The 17,169-nt window shown below is 40.8% G+C and overlaps 1 protein-coding gene across 1 annotated transcript; it reads left to right on the top strand.

Moving 5' to 3' along the window:
- Positions 1 to 1,401: 1,401 nt before the first annotated feature.
- On the top strand, positions 1,402 to 15,841 carry lrrc52 (leucine rich repeat containing 52). The gene is made up of 2 exons (XM_068318719.1): positions 1,402 to 2,818; positions 15,098 to 15,841. The coding sequence occupies exons 1-2, from the start codon at positions 2,176 to 2,178 to the stop codon at positions 15,427 to 15,429; spliced, it is 975 nt and encodes a 324-aa protein (XP_068174820.1). The 5' UTR covers positions 1,402 to 2,175; the 3' UTR covers positions 15,430 to 15,841.
- Positions 15,842 to 17,169: the final 1,328 nt, after the last annotated feature.

The following is a 17,169-nucleotide window of genomic DNA, read 5'->3' as shown; positions in this document are numbered from 1 at the left end:
AAATAATACATAGGCATATTAAACTTTAGCTTCAAGAGTCACAGTCTCACACAGCTGTACACAGACTACTGCTGGAAAAAGTTTCAATTTCCCAAATTTAAAAGCATTAGCTTGCTATGTTCCCATTTGTTAAGACTCCTAACTTAATTATAAACCTTTTGTACGTGGACCATTAATTTGAAGCCAAGCTGTGAAGGGTCTATTTTATCCTGTTGTTTGTGTCAAGTCCAATTTTTCCCTTCTGTGTTTAATTTCAACAATTTAAAAAGCATGAAATTAATTTCAAAACAAGAAAAGGTGAATAGTGAAAGGTCCATTAGGTCAGGTAGATTTTGTGAACATTTTTATTAATTTTATTAATTTATTAAATTAATTTCATCAGACACATGAGTGGGTGAACTTTTCATGGAACACTCAAGGAACATGAATATGCTGAGACCTGAAAAGCCTGAAAATGAAAGTTTGTGCATTTCCTTTGCAAGGTTGGAGAGGGTAGCTTGTCTCAGCTGAGACACCATTCATTTTTCCATTCAAACCAACAGGTAAAGGAGATTCACTAGTTCACCTTGCTTGTTGTATGTTTGTGAACTGTAGGAAGAAGCCGGGCCACATGCAGAAGAGTTAAATGCCCCTGAAGAAACGACCCATGTCTGGATTTGAACCTAGAACCATCTTGCTGTGAGTGGCTGAACACAGCACCAGTGTGCTGCACGATTGGTTGAAAAGACGATGTCACAAAAAGATGTATGGCCTCTGTATGACCCTGAAAGTGAAGCAATTCAAAATGCATCTGATTGTGTTCAAAGTCAATCTTATGCTAGCACGCTAATAATCTTCAAGTATTTATGACACAATACACCATTAACAGACTATGAACTGCATCTCTCAACCAAAATCTACCAGTAGTTTCTTTTATTCCACTGAAGGACACAATAACATGACATAAAGACACCAGAAAAGTTCATGTCACCTTACGTCCAACTCAAAACACTTGGACAAAAAAATGAATGGCTAAGTGCGCTACTCCACCTCTTTTCTAAATTAAAATTTGGGCATGGTTCCAAAAATTAATAACCGAGCACACAAAATTAATTTTGAATGGATTATATTCCCAAACATCCGCTGGGGGACAGAATGAAAAGAAATTAGCCACTGGACCACATGAGATAAGGCCTGTTAGATGTGCGCATAGCTACGAGGCTGCTGCTTCCAGCCGAGATTATGATTGACTTGTTATTATGCGCGCGCAGACACACACACACACACACACACACACACACACACACACACACACACACACACACGCACGCAAAGAAATGGAGATAGAGAAAGGGAGAACCCTGCGCTCCTCGTATTTCTCCGAGTTTCTCGGGTCTCGTCGACCGTTATCTGGACGACTGGTTTTCACGAGGAAGGAACGCCTTTTGACGTCATTTTTGTAACACATCATTGCCGGTTCACACGCCATCAACAACACTGATGTGTGTGCAGATGCTGAGCTCCAGCGTGCGCTCATGGACAGACAGGGAGGGAGGGAGCGCGGAGAGGATCGCTCCAGAGCAGCAGAGCCACAGTCACAGTGTCTGCGCGGAGTGGAAGGACGCACGTTGCACTGCGCTCCGAGACAGTGACCAGTCTGTCGGACAAACGGTGTGCCACGGACGGACACAGCAGATTTTACGTGAAGGGAATTCATTTCCACCGAGACGGTTATGGGGAGTCTTCAATCAGAATACAGGAATTTTGTGCAAGTCGTGTAATTTGTTTGGAAAGTAAATTTACTTTGCTGGTGACAACTAATTCACAAAGATGAACCACCGACGGGGTGATGGACAACATTCAGTCGTTCTGTGGTCTTCTCAAGCAGCCCAAAGTCCGGTAAGCTGCGCGCTTCTACCCCCACAGAGCAATAAGCCTCTCGGTCACCTTCTGAAATGATGTCTTGTGGGGACGTGCGTGGCGCGCCAGGGTTCGTGTGACTGACTGAAGGATAACGTTTAGACAGAGAGACTGGATATAAACAGCAGCCGGGCTTTCAGGCAGCAACGTCCACATACCCAGAACAGTCATCCCGCCCCCCTCACAGCTCCCCAGACCCATGCAGGATGCCCGGCGAGCACCGGGGAGTCCTGGTCCAGCTCAGCCCGAGTTCATGACGCTCTGGGCGGCCTCGTCATGCGTCTCTTGCCCGAGCCTAGCGCTCTCCGACTCATCTTTCTCTTTATCTTCGTGATGGGGGTGACCCCTTCCCCGGCCCTCACTGCTGGCTGCCCAGACAGATGCGTGTGCGACGACCAGCTGGTAGTCCAGTGCGCCGGGCAGGATCTCACCCTGTTCCCCAATGACCTGCCCCTGGCAACCCGACAGCTCATCATCTCCAACAACCGCATCGGGGATCTTCCAGCGCTTCAGCTGAACTACCTGTCCGATCTAGTCTACCTGGACTGCAGCAACAACTCTCTGACCGAGATCTCAGAGTCAACATTCGGGAATTTACGGAAACTCGCCTACCTGGACTTGTCGTTCAATATTCTGCTGCAGATCGAGGACCGGACTTTCGGGCCCCTGGCATCTCTGGTGATGCTCCGGTTGACGGACAACCCGAATCTTGGTGAGATACACCCAGACACCTTCTCGGAGAACATTGCTCTTCAGGTCTTAGATGTGAGCCGGAACAACCTGACGGCCCTCAACATCAGCACTCTCATCGCCCTGCCTGCTCTGCGTTCTCTGGGACTGAGTGGGAACCCCTGGAGCTGCGACTGTGACACGGAGGACCTGTGTCTGTGGGTGCAGATAGAGGGCTTCAAGTTCCAAGGTGAGGAGGGATGCGAGGTGGAAGCTGTTCAACAAATAGTTATGAATCCCAATGCACACATGCAAACACACAAAAGGAGCAATTAGGGTGAAACTGTCAAAGTGGGGGAGGTATTAAACCCGAGACTTGTTCCATTGAAAGCTCAGAGTAACAATAAAAACACTCTACTGGCTTCCTTTGCCAACATCTGGGGTTTGAGCTGCCTGGCTATTGAAACATGATCGTCTTGCTGGCCGGTTATCTGGCATGTAAACAAGAAACAGTACGAGCCAAAGATGCTTCTGGGTTTTATTATCTGCTAGATCAGCTTGTTTTCATAATTTAATTATGTGGGCTTGGTCAATTTAGTCACTGAGAGTGAATCTCTCCTCTTATATTGCAGCGACATACAGTATGTAGACAGTCTTCCATATGCACTCACATTCATGAGGCTCTCGCTTTTTCTAAGACACAAACACTGACTGATAATTCAGAGCTAATGTTTAGCCTTAGAGTTAGAATAATCCCAGAACTTCTCTGCAGTACAGTTCCGTCAAACTGCACTTAACGTCCCAATGATGCATCAAGTTTACCCCAACAAATGAGCAGTTTTGTCAGACATTACTTGGAGAGTATCAGTTACCATAGTCATCCTTTCTTTGGAGAGGAGTACTGATATGGAATAACTCAAGAAAGCTCTAATGATGAGCATCCTGACCTTCTCCTCGAGGGCAAGCTTATATCATCTGCTCATAAATGTTGATTGGCCTAGCTTTAAACAGTTGAACCAGTAAAAATATGACCTTAGTTATCAGTGTACATCCTATTGATTTCACTGCACTATCTGTGAGTGCCCTGAAGGCAATGATAATGGCATGATTGTGTCCTTTTGTACCGTTTTGGGTTTTTTTTGTGCTGCACATACAAATGCTGCTAAGACCCGCAGCCTGGCTCTCCTACCATCGTATGGTTTGGCTCTTCAGTCCAGATGGTTAATGATGCAGCTCAAAAGAGCTGGGCCCTTATGCTCCCATTAACGAGTGTATGTGTGTGGTGTATGTGTGTGTGAGTGACTCACTTCACTCGAGTGTGTGTGAGTCAGTACGTAATTCAAAGGTTATGGGAGACCAGGGACGACGGGCTTGAAGAGGACGGCCGTTTGAAGAAAGCAGATCCTTTAACCTGTTATCCTACATCACAAAAACTGTCACGCAGAGCTTCACACGCACATGTACGCACACACACACACACACACACGCACACACACACACACACACACGCACACACATGCACGCACACACACACACACACACACACACACACACACACACACACACACACACACACACACACACACACACACACACACACACACACACCTACACACACATCCAACACATCCAGTCCTCTGGAAACCTGAACACAATACTGTAAAGATTTGATAGAAACTTTAAAAAAAACCTTTTGAAGTGAACAACTTCATTTACAGAAAATATAAATGTAAACAGCAAAGCTTAATGGGAAAGTGAACGATTTTTTTACTGCACTCAGGTGTCATTTGATATATGCAGACCATTTTGTTGCATTAATGTCACACAATGGTGCTCACAGTACAGTCAAAAAGAAACCCGGGGTATTATATAAAGTACATAATTAAACAAAGGTTTTGGTAGCATTATTATTTTTTTATGATCAATGGGGACCTTGGACAAAAACTTACGATGCTCCCCCTCACGGTGAAAGTGACACAATCGTAGACATCGGGGTGAATCCATATCAGCGCCATTATGTAAATATATGGCAAGTGACAACATAACAATCCAACATTATCACACTTATTTATCAAGAAATCATCTCAAATGAAGATGTATCGCTTCATTGATCGTATTGTGCTGTAATGGCTGCCCTGACTGATGAAGCGACAGGTGTCGTCGATGACTCATGACCCCACGTGACGGTGCTGCTGCAGCGCACATTTTAAGGTTTCCTGACACCAGGGATGATGCCAGACATCCGGAATTTTTTTAAATTTTAATTTTTTCATGATGATAAACAAGATATATATTACTTATTAAAATGAGTTTACTGTCCCTTCAAGCTACTATTCCATCGGGGAAAATTCTTGAATTTTGAAGCAACTGAATGACTATTTTTTTATGTTTATTTATTTGTGGCTTCACGTTAAGATTTCAAGAATTTTCATGACCTTGATGAATGTGAATCAACTCAAGGAATCTGGGAGAAATAGTACACGATTAGCATAGTGTATACCAGCATTCCATTACTTTCCACGGAGCATCATGGGAAGGTAAAAAAAAGTGCAGGAACTAAAATTTTAAAATGAAAATGCCCGATAAAAGCAGTTCATCAATTTAACATGCCCAGAGCGGTACTGACAAGGTAATCTCCACTGGATGGTTGTCCATCCATCAATATGTATACAAAATAATGGGCTTAATAGAGAGTCAACTCACATCGTCTCTCAAACCAGCGGATAACAATCAGAGCTTTGCACAAATTCTCTTCATTTGTTTCTTCTATGAGCTTGTCTTACAGTTTTAGGCACTTTGAACTTCTTCACGCCACCTTGCTCATCACCAATAAGTTTATCCAGTGCTGGGAGCATCTGTGTGTGTGTGTGTGTGTGTGTGTGTGTGTGTGTGTGTGTGTGTGTGTGTGTGTAGTACATATTAGCTGTATTATTGTGTGTAAACTCTTGATGCAGTGACTCTCTTGGGGGTCTTTCATACTGTAGTCCTGCTGACTGCAGTAATCACAAGAAGAACCTTGTGTTTGTCCATCTGCACCTGCTTGCTTACTGTCTGTCTACATCTCTAACAAATGACCGAAAGAATGTGTTTAAATTTCACACATGTTTGGTGGGGACCCTAAAGTATCTCATAACTGGGTGGCACAGTCTACAGGGACTTGGCATGCGAACCAGAGGGTGGCCGTTTCAAGTCCAGCATAGGCCTTAGTAACTGGAGAGCTGTCAGTTCAGCCCCTGAGCGCTGCCGAGATGCCCCTGATCAAGGTAATGACACCCCCAACCCCCCAAAAAATAAGCTGACTCTACCATCTCTCCATTTGTTGCATGTATACAGCCCCGTTGTGTATGCTTTAACTTGTATCTGTGTGTTATATGAAGAGAGAGTGTACAAAGAATTTCCCACTGGGGATTCATGAAGTACCTTAAAACTAATTCTGCAGTAGTCATAAATGCTACGTTAAGAAAATAAGTATTAAAAAATGAATGGAAAACCAATATTTCTGGAAAGTATGGCATAGAACAGCACTGGAAAAAAACTGAAGAGAAGACTTGAGAAGATTTTGACTAAGGAAAACCATTTAATTTTGCTAAAATGTAATATTCTCCACTCTGTCTTTGTGTGGCAGAATTGTTTATACAACTGTTTTTTTTCTAGATTCTTTTGCAAATTTTAATTAACAGGATTTAAATAACTTTTCTAATCGTCTGTTTTAACATAAGCATGGCTTCAGCAAAGCAGCAACGTTGCCAAGTGCATCAAAGCTGTGACTGTCAATAAGAAATAAAGATGGGAGGAAGGAAGTGAGATAGAAAAGAGATCGAGAGCACATTCTTATAGTTAGTAAATGAAAGGAAATGAGAGTGCAGAAGAAGATGAAACTACTGAGAGAGAAAACATCCTATGTTTCTTACTGCAGTGGCTCATGATATGATAAGCCTCGAAGACAGATGTAATCAGGGACGTGCAAAGATATGTCCCAGAATCTGCAGCTTTTTTCATGAACAGTTCAGTGGAAAAAGTTTGTGACCAAATCAGGAGGTTGATTTCAACTAAAGAACTCGGTATATCTGCTCAGCACCAAGCAGCATCCATCCATACATTTTCTTCACGAGTCATTGAGGTTGCTGGAGCCTAACCCAGTTGAGTAGCAAACATTCACAAAGCAGAGTTCTGCATTTACTAGTTTAAAGCCAAGATCTACCTAAGGAGTTATTGTGAAAGAAAAGAGAGTATATGTTGGGTAAATATTTAGAAATAATGTCAAAAAATTATTTACTTTTTTTTTTACCTTAAACCTGTTCCATCTTTAAACAATTTTTTAAGCTGATACCTGTGAACTCGGTCCTATTTCTGTGAGCAAAGTCCTTGAAATTAATCAAAATACATTATAAATGAATTACAGCAAACCTCGGTTTCCGACCACAATTAGTTCCGGAAGGCTGTTCGAATACCGATTTGTTCGAATTCCAAATACATTTTTCCCATTACAAATAATGTAAATGGTCTTAATCCGTTCCAAGACGCTAGAAAACTACCTTTTTTCAACATAATATCCATTCATTTTCTGCCGCTGTATCCATGTACTGTATGTTATTTCATAATGTCATTCATATATCAAATTGTATAGTAATGAATCATATCAAAGAAATGTAAAAGAAAGAAACAAACACGAGAAAGAAAGAAAGAAAAAAAAACATCGACATAATCAGGTTAGCCTAAGGTACAAGTTACCGTCATCTTTGGACAGAAGTTTACGGTACTGTAACTCGTACTATAGGTAATGGAACGCAAATTGATTGAAAAATTATTGAATATAGTGAACTAAAATAAAAAGCACATTAAAATTAAAGCATAAGATCAATAAAGATAAGAGTTTTTACCTTTGTGGTGGTGAGCAGTTGTGATAAGTATGACGCTGTGACGCTCTTGTTTTGGGACTTCCTGTTGTACCCGGAAGTGGTTACATGTAAATATGGTACGCTTGTTCTGTTGAGCGCGACATGCGTAATGTACCTGTGTTCAATTGAGTGTTTAGGGGAGCGTAGCGGGCTACGGTTCAATAAAGAAGAGAAAAACTTATTTCGTTCCGCTTATCATTCACCACGCAGATTCCGGATGAGCAAGTCTGGTATCGTAAGGCATACATGAACGTTGGAGAGGGAGAGGAGGAGAATGGATGTCGCAGTATTTGTTTCGCGTTCGACTTCCAAATTTTGTTCGACTTCTAAGACAAAAAAATTGTGAATTTTTTGGTCAATTCCGATTTGTTCTATATCTAAAGCTTTCGAAAACCAAGGTTTGCTTGTAATTAGAAATTGATAGAGCTAATTCAGTTTTTATCACCCGGGTTACACTGGCAATGTGCCTGGAGTGTCCCCCGCCTCACGCCATGAGACTGCCGGGATAGGCACTGGCTCCCCCGCGACCTGCGTAAGCAGATTAAGCAGGTTAAGAAAATGACTGACAGTTTTTATCACTAGCTTCATCCTTCAGTCTCACAGCATGAACTCTTTAGTCAAAGTTTCTAGTCAAAGATGGTAATGACTAGGTTAGCATTTAGATAAGACCCTGCCTTGTTTCATGTAATGATGTCATTTCAGAACTGAAATTCTTTGCCCTCCATTTATTTCAATCTTTTCTGAATTAAAAATGTTGTCTTAAATGACTTTCCAGCCTTCAGTACTCTGATATTCCTTTGGTGTTAATGCAGCCTCTCTCGTCCTGATGGGATCTCAGCTTGTTGAATGACCTGTTGTTGGCTCTGCAGGTCAGTTTTGACAAATACCTTAGCTAAATGGATGTAACTCTTCCTGGGCTTGGCTCTACCTGGGCTGGCAGAGTTCTTGGTCTTATGGCTTCAGTGTTTTGGAAAGTATTTCTGGCTGCTTACAGACCCTTGGCAAAATGCCAAGGCAGAGGGCCACACATGGGGCAGGAGTTAAATATTAATAAAAAGTGAAAGAGAAACTCAGGTCCTTGGGGAAAGACTGAACGACAGAAGCTATGTTTTTGCCACTAATTGAATTCAGTTTTGTCTTTAATGAACATTAATTTCATAATAACTGGGGGATGAGAGGAGATGAGAGGAGACACCAAATGAAATGGCGTGACTAAAGAGTCGGGCTAAAATAGATTAGGCAGGACAGAGAGGGCTGGAACACTGGGCAAACAGATTAAGATGGACTTTGCAAATGAGAGATGCATAGAAAAGTAAAAGCAGGCAGACTATATGGGACTAACTGGTCATTTGTGTCCCAGATCTGTCACTCAGATCAATTAAAACATTCATTATGACAAGTCTAATTTAATACAGGTAGACAATACATTATTTATTAGCTGGAATAATTCCTCAGACCCATCTGGTGAGGAGAAGCATATCAAATTCAATTGGCCTACTTTTGTACTGTAGCCTGTATGTATTTCTCTGTCTGTGCATTTGTGAGCTTGAAACCAAGATTGATGTGATGCTTGTGTGGGTGTGTTTGTGATGTGATCACCTGGGACACCGAGGAGGGGTAGCTCAGATGTGTGGGTCTGTGTGCAACATGTTGAGAGCGCTCACATCCATACCAATATTCGAGCCAAGAGAATAAAATTGGAAAAAGAGAGGGGAGAGTGCGAAGATGACAGAGCAAAATCAAGAGAAATTGAAGACATGAAAGAAGGAGAGGACGGAAACGGAGTGCTAAAGGTTGAAGTAAAGACACGGAGGGAGGAAGAACGCAAACGTGCCTGAGTGGAAAAGGAAAGTGGGAGGAGATAAAGGCTGATAAAAACAGTGAGAAAGAGGAGAGAGAGGGAGAGCTGTTGCTATCTGACCTTCACTCTTTCTGTTAGAAGAAGGATGCAATCGTATAGAGAATTGAGAGAAAACAGGATGGTGTTAATCGTACTAATGCCATATTTTAGAGAAGAGGAGTGGGAAGCATGTGTTCTGCAGCCCGAGCGGATGTGAGGGAGATAAGGTCAACTATTCTTAGCCAATGCCAGAATGACGGGTTGGGATGAACTGGGAGATAAAGCCCTTTGTCTCACCAAATATGTCTTATAACCTGTAATAATTTAATAAATAGACATAGTTGAAATGTCAATATTCGATAGATGTCTGCTTTACAGTGTGTAGTCACCCTTTGAATGTTTCATTTTACATCCCATATTTCAAACCGGATGTTGTCAGATGATCCTCTGGTCAGCAGATGGAGAGTGAAGTCATGTAAATGTGAAGGCTGGATTCGGAGACACCATCAGTGGTTTTGGTCATGGACCTCAGTCAGGTGTTGAATTTTCAGTATGAATCAAGAACAACTTTATACTGAAACTACACACTGACACCTTCACTACATCAATAATTAACAAATGTATTCTTAAAATTAGACAAATATAATGCAAAGAATAAAATTGAAAATACAGAAAAATAAAAAAAACATTGTATGAGGAATACAAAATAAATTTGCAGTCCCAAAAGAAATTCAAACATCAGAAAAAGAGAAGGAAAGTCTGTTCTTTCAGCTTCACTGTACCTATAATTAAAAAGAAATTTTAATCCTGAAAACAAAAACATTTTCACTTGCATTTCCAACCACAGATACAGACATTTAATCAATAACTGTTTCCATTAAATTTACAGAAAAAGGGAAAACTATTATTATTGCAGCCACTGAGACAAAAACAAAAAGTAAACTTGACTTTATTGCTCAGAGGTAATCCATCAACAACATGCACTCACACATAGACCCAGAACCCAGTGGGCGTTGCGTTGAACTAACTAATGTATTGGTCAATGAGAGATCAATGCTTTGTTTTGCCTTAGCTCAGTCAGCATCCATACTGCGATCTCAGACAAGCACTATTCAAATGAATGTGTGGACAGCCTTTTTCATTCAGAGGTCACTGTTAAAACCTGCACCTCTAAAACCTTTTGGGATTTTAGTATGAACTTCGTTGCTCATTATTAATATATGTATTCACAAATAATCCTTCAAAATCCAATTTCAGAGCCAGTTTCCTGCAGGAAGGACAGAATCAAGGTCATTTGTGTGGCACTGATCTGGAGGTGGTAGGGATGCCTCTGCAGGTGAACAGGATCTGCTCACAGTTGTCTGTTCATAATGTGATTTTCATGTATCTCAGTAACAGCAAGCACAAAATACTCTTCAGTTGTAAGTCTAACATTTGACTTGAGGTAATTCCCTGTGATTTGAAAATTTTGTGTATCTCCCCCCCCACACACACACACACCCTTCTTCCTATGAGACCACAGCCATACTGATTACCATATGCATTGACATAATTAATCTGGTTATAAATAGCTCCGTTCCCAGTTCACAGGACAGACTCTCTGCCTCGCAGGTTAATACCTCAGTGCACCGATCATTAATATGTGCATCATGTAAACTACAGATGCACACATGTTTATTTAATGAATAAACCCATGCTATATTAGTAACCCTCTGTAGATGGTAGATGTGTATGAATGTGTGTTATTTGCTATGCACCGTTCATCCCTCCTGTGTAAGCCGACTTGCGGAGAAAGCAGAAAAGTTCATGAAAGAGTCAGCGATGTTCTCCAGGAGTGTCACCCTTACACCTGCCCCTCTGAGCTGAGGGTCTTTGTTGACAGTCAGTGGTGGGCTTCAAGACACGTCCTGCATAATGTCACGCTGACACCACTGACTACTAAATGACCACAACACTGTGACATCATGCCACGCACAGCAGAAACAAGATGGATCTTTGCACACTGACGAAAGATAGATGACAACACTGCGTGCTTGCAGCCCCAGAGGTGAAAACAGAGAGCAGAACCAGACAATACTATGTGTACCACAGAATGACAAAATGAAAGAGATTTTTGGCAGACTGTACATGTTACCATGTCCAAACCTGCATGCAACAAAATCTACAGCTAAGAGGTGAAACACGTTTCTCACTTAAATACATGAAAAACTTCATTCTTTTAAATCGGTATCAAAAGAATTCGATCACGAGGGCAGTGATTGGAGAGATCGATGATTGTTATTATTAAAGTGAAGAGGATATGTTTTGAGGTCAGGGTTAATATTTGCTAAGGTTAGCAGGCACACACATTGTTAGCAGGCACACACACTCACAAATTGCTCTGTTAAGTTGGTTAACATTACTGTTACACTATGTTCAACATTACAAGCATTTTGGTAATTTTTAGATATATGTGTACTTGAATCAAGTTATACATTGAAATATGTTTTCTTCTACATGAATATTGTTTTTCACACCCTGTTAGCTCAAACACACTCATCACTGAATTTACGCACAGTTAGGACTTGAAAGAAACAAAGAAACATTCATCTTTAATTTCCTTTTTAGACGTTATTGTGCAGTAGTAATATACAGTAATTCACTAAAAGTGTCTTTGCATACAAGATTCTCTGAATGAAATATGGCCGGTGAATAACAGGGCCCAACTCTAAATGTCAAGGGCTTCCTGTCTGGGTCATGTCTGGGTTTTTTCACCTAAGATATAAAATGAGTGTGAAAGCACTGAGTGGCAAGACAAGACAGTGAATCATCTTGACCACCACTTACTGCTGCTTTCTCTCATAGCACTAAATTGTCTTCTATCATCTGATTACAGATGGAAATCAGAAATTACCTTGACCATATATCCATAAATGTTTGCCAAATATATTTGTCATGTGATGTTCAGAATATCATTCATCATTGACATTTATTAATTTAAAATAGAAGTAGTGTTCTCATTTGGCTGCGTCCTTGCGTCTTTGACGCACATTTTTTGACAGGGACACACAATTGTCAGACAGCGTTTGTCTCTGGGACGCAAGCTTTAAATGCACTTCCATTCAACAAAAATATTCATAATTTTTGCAATTTTCCACTTAAATTTCGAACCCCGAAATCACCATTATGTTTTGAGTTTCTCATCACGAGACTCACCTGCGTTATTCTGCCTTATTAAAATCAACCAAACGGCAACATGACGTCGTCTCGTTTTACATGCTGCAGTGAGAGCGTGGAGTTAGTTAGACCCTCCAGAGCAATCAAAAGCTGTCAGTTATGCTTGGAGAGTCCTTTTGGGTTTCTCTGTCTGTAAAGTACTTTGAAATGTCTGCTGGTGTGATTAAGCGCTATACAAATAAAGGTTGATTGATTGATTGATTGATTGATTGATTGATTGATTGATTGATTGATTATGCCTCCGAAAAAGATGTAAAAGTTAGAGAAAAAGCAAGTGACAATGAGTGCTTTCTTGCATAAAAAACAATCAAAACTAAATGAAGAAAAAGAGACAGATATTACTGAAATGTGTGTGGAGAAGGCTATTTCAGCATAGTGCAGTGTCCACAGGAGAATGTATGAATTAAAGGCAAAGAAACCTGGCTTTAACATTTTGATAAAACTAATATATAATTTTACTCTTTTTTTAACTTACACAGTTATGATTTTATAATAAAAACATTCAAATTAACAGTTTGTTTAGTTTTTATACTGTACTATTAGCAAAACTCAATCCTTGCATAAGCTTCTACCGTATATTCTGTTATTACTTTTTGGATGCATGGATGTTGGGATGCACATCTTTTTCTTGAAGCCCATCCCAGGGATGCCCTACTTTCTTGAGGTAAAATGAACCCTATAGAGGTTTTTAAAAATGAGGTATTCTTATTGTTTTCCTATGCATTCTGGCACAATACAGTACTTTGAACACTCTATGGACAATCACAACTTTCATGCCGAACAAGTAGGGAAATTGACTTGGGAAAAAGAACAATGTTCATAACCCCTGAACTCTTATAATTTCTCAAAACATCCATAACACTCAACTGTCACAGCCCCATCACATCACTTTGACACACCCAGTGGACACAAAGGCAACATCAGCAAAACGTGTCTTCTCAAGCCTGAGACGGATTTCTCTGCTAAGGCAATCGTTATATGTATTGATCAAGAATTATCAAAGCCCTGCAAACTTGTTTTCCTTGGTAGACATAGAATGTAAAAACCTTAAAAGATTAATATTAGAAGTAGTATTTTCAGTCACTTTAGACAGGAGGAATCTCATTTTAAAATTTTAAAACAATTTTAAAATTGAATAATTGGGGAGAAAATGTGTTGATAACAATGACATGATCCATCCAGAAAGAACATGGGTTCAATCTGGAAAATTAGTGGATGATCACAAAAAAGTAAATAGCCTTTAAAACAAGATCATTATTTCATGTTTCAAGATCTAAGATTTTAAATCTTGGCAAATCCATTTTTAAGAAGAACTCATTGATTGGGAATGTGTGAGGAGGGATGAGTTTGTGCCTTTACCCGCCGCCCGTCACCATTTCTATCTCCAGTATTGACCATCACACTGCTGCTGCTCTAATGAGGAGCACAGGAGTCTAAGCAGAAGCATGTCAACCATCCTGCCCCCATTGCTCATCTCTTCATTCAGACCTTTCACTTTATTGCCAGATGAGTGCAGTTTAATGAACATTCTTAACAGCAGTAATCTATCAGCAGACTCGACTGCACCCGATTTGTTTCTCCCCGTTCCTTCTGTGGTAAGAAATCCAGCAGCCCTCCCTTCCTTTTTAAGTGTTTGTAAGTATTTACAAATTGATCCTCTGGTTGTTTTCTTGTCCCTTTGCAATATTTTACTTTCTCTCTGTCATCTTTCTGGGAGTCCATGCATGGAGGGTGGGAGCAAAGGAGCATGGGAATTAATGTTGCTTTTTATGAGGAATGAGTTGATTGAACACAGGGAACAATCTATCCTGCTCTCCTCTTAATCACATGATTAGATACATTCAGAGCAAGTCTCTCTCCTCCTTCTATACTTTACATCCATGCAAATTAATATATAAGGGAGTTACTGTATATGCATACGCTGCAAAGTCACTGTAACAGATTGAAAACATACAGCAAGGCATCAATGCTAAGCTACATTAGCTTCTGCAGACTTTTGGCAACGTAGATGTGGCGAAGTGACAAACATCAAAAATAAAGATGGTGTCAGTGTTTCTGCTCCGTGTTTGGTCTGAAGTCTTCCCAGCTGATTATCAAATTTCTCATTATGAGCGGCAGATGTTTTGTCAGGGAAAACAGTCATTTTCTTATCTCTTCACTGCTGCAGAGTGATTTGTTAGTGTGTAATGATGTGTATGGGGGGTGGGAAGGTTAAGGTTGAGTCTACTCACCTCTACGTCCATGTGTGTGTGCACTGCATAATAATGCTGACATATCCTAGACATGAGAGACCTCCATTACTCAGAGGAGTAGTCTCTAGTGCTATTGTGTCTCCTGAGATCATTTATCACAAAGGTTATCGCTACATTGTTAGTGGTTATTTGTGTGCCTCATGGTACATTTTTTTCTCTACAGTAATTACATTTTTCCTTTATTTCTCCCTATAAATTTCAAACTGTTATACTCTGGCCTTGCTATTCTTTATGTCTTTTCTCATTGATCATCTTACATCTTCACTCTGCCTCTCTCTCTCTCTCTCTCTCCCTTCCCTTTTCCATCAATCTTTCACCTCCAGATGAGGGCCAGACCATTTGCCACAGCCCCCAGGAGCTGGCAGGCCAGCGATTGGCAGAAGTGGGCATGCAGCTGCGGGCAGACTGCCACCAAGGCTTGGGCTACTGGGACTACCTCTTCTTCATTGCCATTGGCTTTGTCATCTTCTCAGCTGGCACGGTGTCTGCCTGGGTGATGGGCGTGCTCATGGTTCTGTATGAGCGCTACAGCAAAAAGAAGAGTGAGGAGCTGGACAGCGACGATGAAGACAACAGAGGAGGGGCTGGAGGAGGAGGAGGAGGAGGAGGGAACCAAGGGAACGGAGATCTGAGCAAGCCCAGCATGCAGGTGTGACAGACTAAACGTGAGGAGAGATGACATGAGAGCAGGAGGAGAGAGAAATACAGGAAAGAAGATCAAGAGGCAATAAGAACTCTGAGACCAAAGGCTCTGCAACAAACCAAGATCTGACTGTCTCTCTTTGTTACAGCATTAGATATCACATTATTATTATTACTCACCGTATTGGACAGGAGGTGTGAACGTGCAAGTGTGTGTTAGTGTGTGTTTGTGCACATGTGCATTGGTGTGTGTGTGTGTGTGTGTGTGTGTGTGTGTGTGTGTGTGTGTGTGTGTGTGAGAGAGAGAGAGAGCGAGAGACAGACAGACAGACAGACAGATAAAGCAATAAGGATGACCATGCCTTCATTTCAGGAATACAGAATGACCTCTGTGATATTTGAGAGCAATAACTTGCAAACATAACACACGCACGCTCGCACGCACACACACACACACACACACACACACACACACACACACACACACACACACACACACACACACACACACACACACACACACACACACACACACAAAGCCCAGTACATAACAGAACTTAAGGTGTTGGGGTCACAAAGAGAGTGATGCCTGATCATTTCTACATTAAAAAGTCAAAACTACTTCATTTCAGAATTGAGATGTGATCTTCATGAATGCCTTATGGCAGCTGACTTGAATTAGAGAACAGTCACTGTTGTGTCCTCTTGATAGACTCTGGCCAGACACAGTTTGATCAAATCATTTGAATGTAAAAAGTAATAATTAACTGCAAAGATGCAAAGATTCAGTGTTTAAGGGTACTCTCTTGAGATTCTAACTGGTATGGAGCCGTCTTCTGATGAACTGATTCTCTATTTGGTTTGCATCACATGCTCTGTCTACATGAATGAACACATGACCCTTGCTCCTGGTGATATCCTGTTTGACAGAAGGTGAAGGAAACAACAAGATATGTGCTGAGCAAACATGATTGCAAGTTTTACACGTTTAACTAAAGGAAATGAAGGCAGCATCGTATTTGCAGGCCTCAAGGATACAAACAAATACATTCGTTCGAAGAACTGTTCTGAATGTAAACGTAATTATCTTTATTGACATGAAAGCTCCACAGAGTACCTTTAAACAGTATATAGTGACACCCCCAAAAAATCTTTTTTTATGACATACAGTGGGTTTTTCCTTGTTTCATAAATGTAGAAGAATACTGTACTGTACACTAACATCACTGTGACATCACTAATTGAGAAACAACAGGGCACATTTCTGACCATACCTATCATTCATAAAGTTTCCATCCAAATCTTGCACTAATCGTAAGGGGGGTGGGGTGGGGTGGGGGCGAATCAATAATTAAATGATTTACTGCTCCACAGGTGGCACTTATCCTCCAATCAGATGCTGTTAAAATATTGGAGGTGAAGAGGGTGCAAGTTAATAATTAGTAAAGCTCCACTCCAACCTAGAATAGCAGAAAACATTATGAAAGAATATTTATGTTTGGTTCGAGATCATTTGAGGAATCTTATTTTCATCCCTCCACCCATTGTATCTGATGTTTCTCCCTTCCAAACCGCTGCAACCGAGGAGAAGCTTCAATAATTGCTTTAACTTCATGCTTCACATTCTTACAATGCATTACAATGCATTGTGTTTCTATGGATTTTTTAATGACTTTTTAACCTCAATCAGGTATAAAAAATATTTCTTTTTTTATATTTTTTGCAAAATCTTCTTATGTGCAAATGGAAAATG

The sequence above is a fragment of the Antennarius striatus genome, chromosome 7 (assembly GCF_040054535.1).
Source record: "Antennarius striatus isolate MH-2024 chromosome 7, ASM4005453v1, whole genome shotgun sequence".
In the NCBI taxonomy this organism is placed as follows: Eukaryota; Metazoa; Chordata; class Actinopteri; order Lophiiformes; family Antennariidae; genus Antennarius; species Antennarius striatus.
This window is presented reverse-complemented; position numbering and strand designations above follow the sequence as displayed.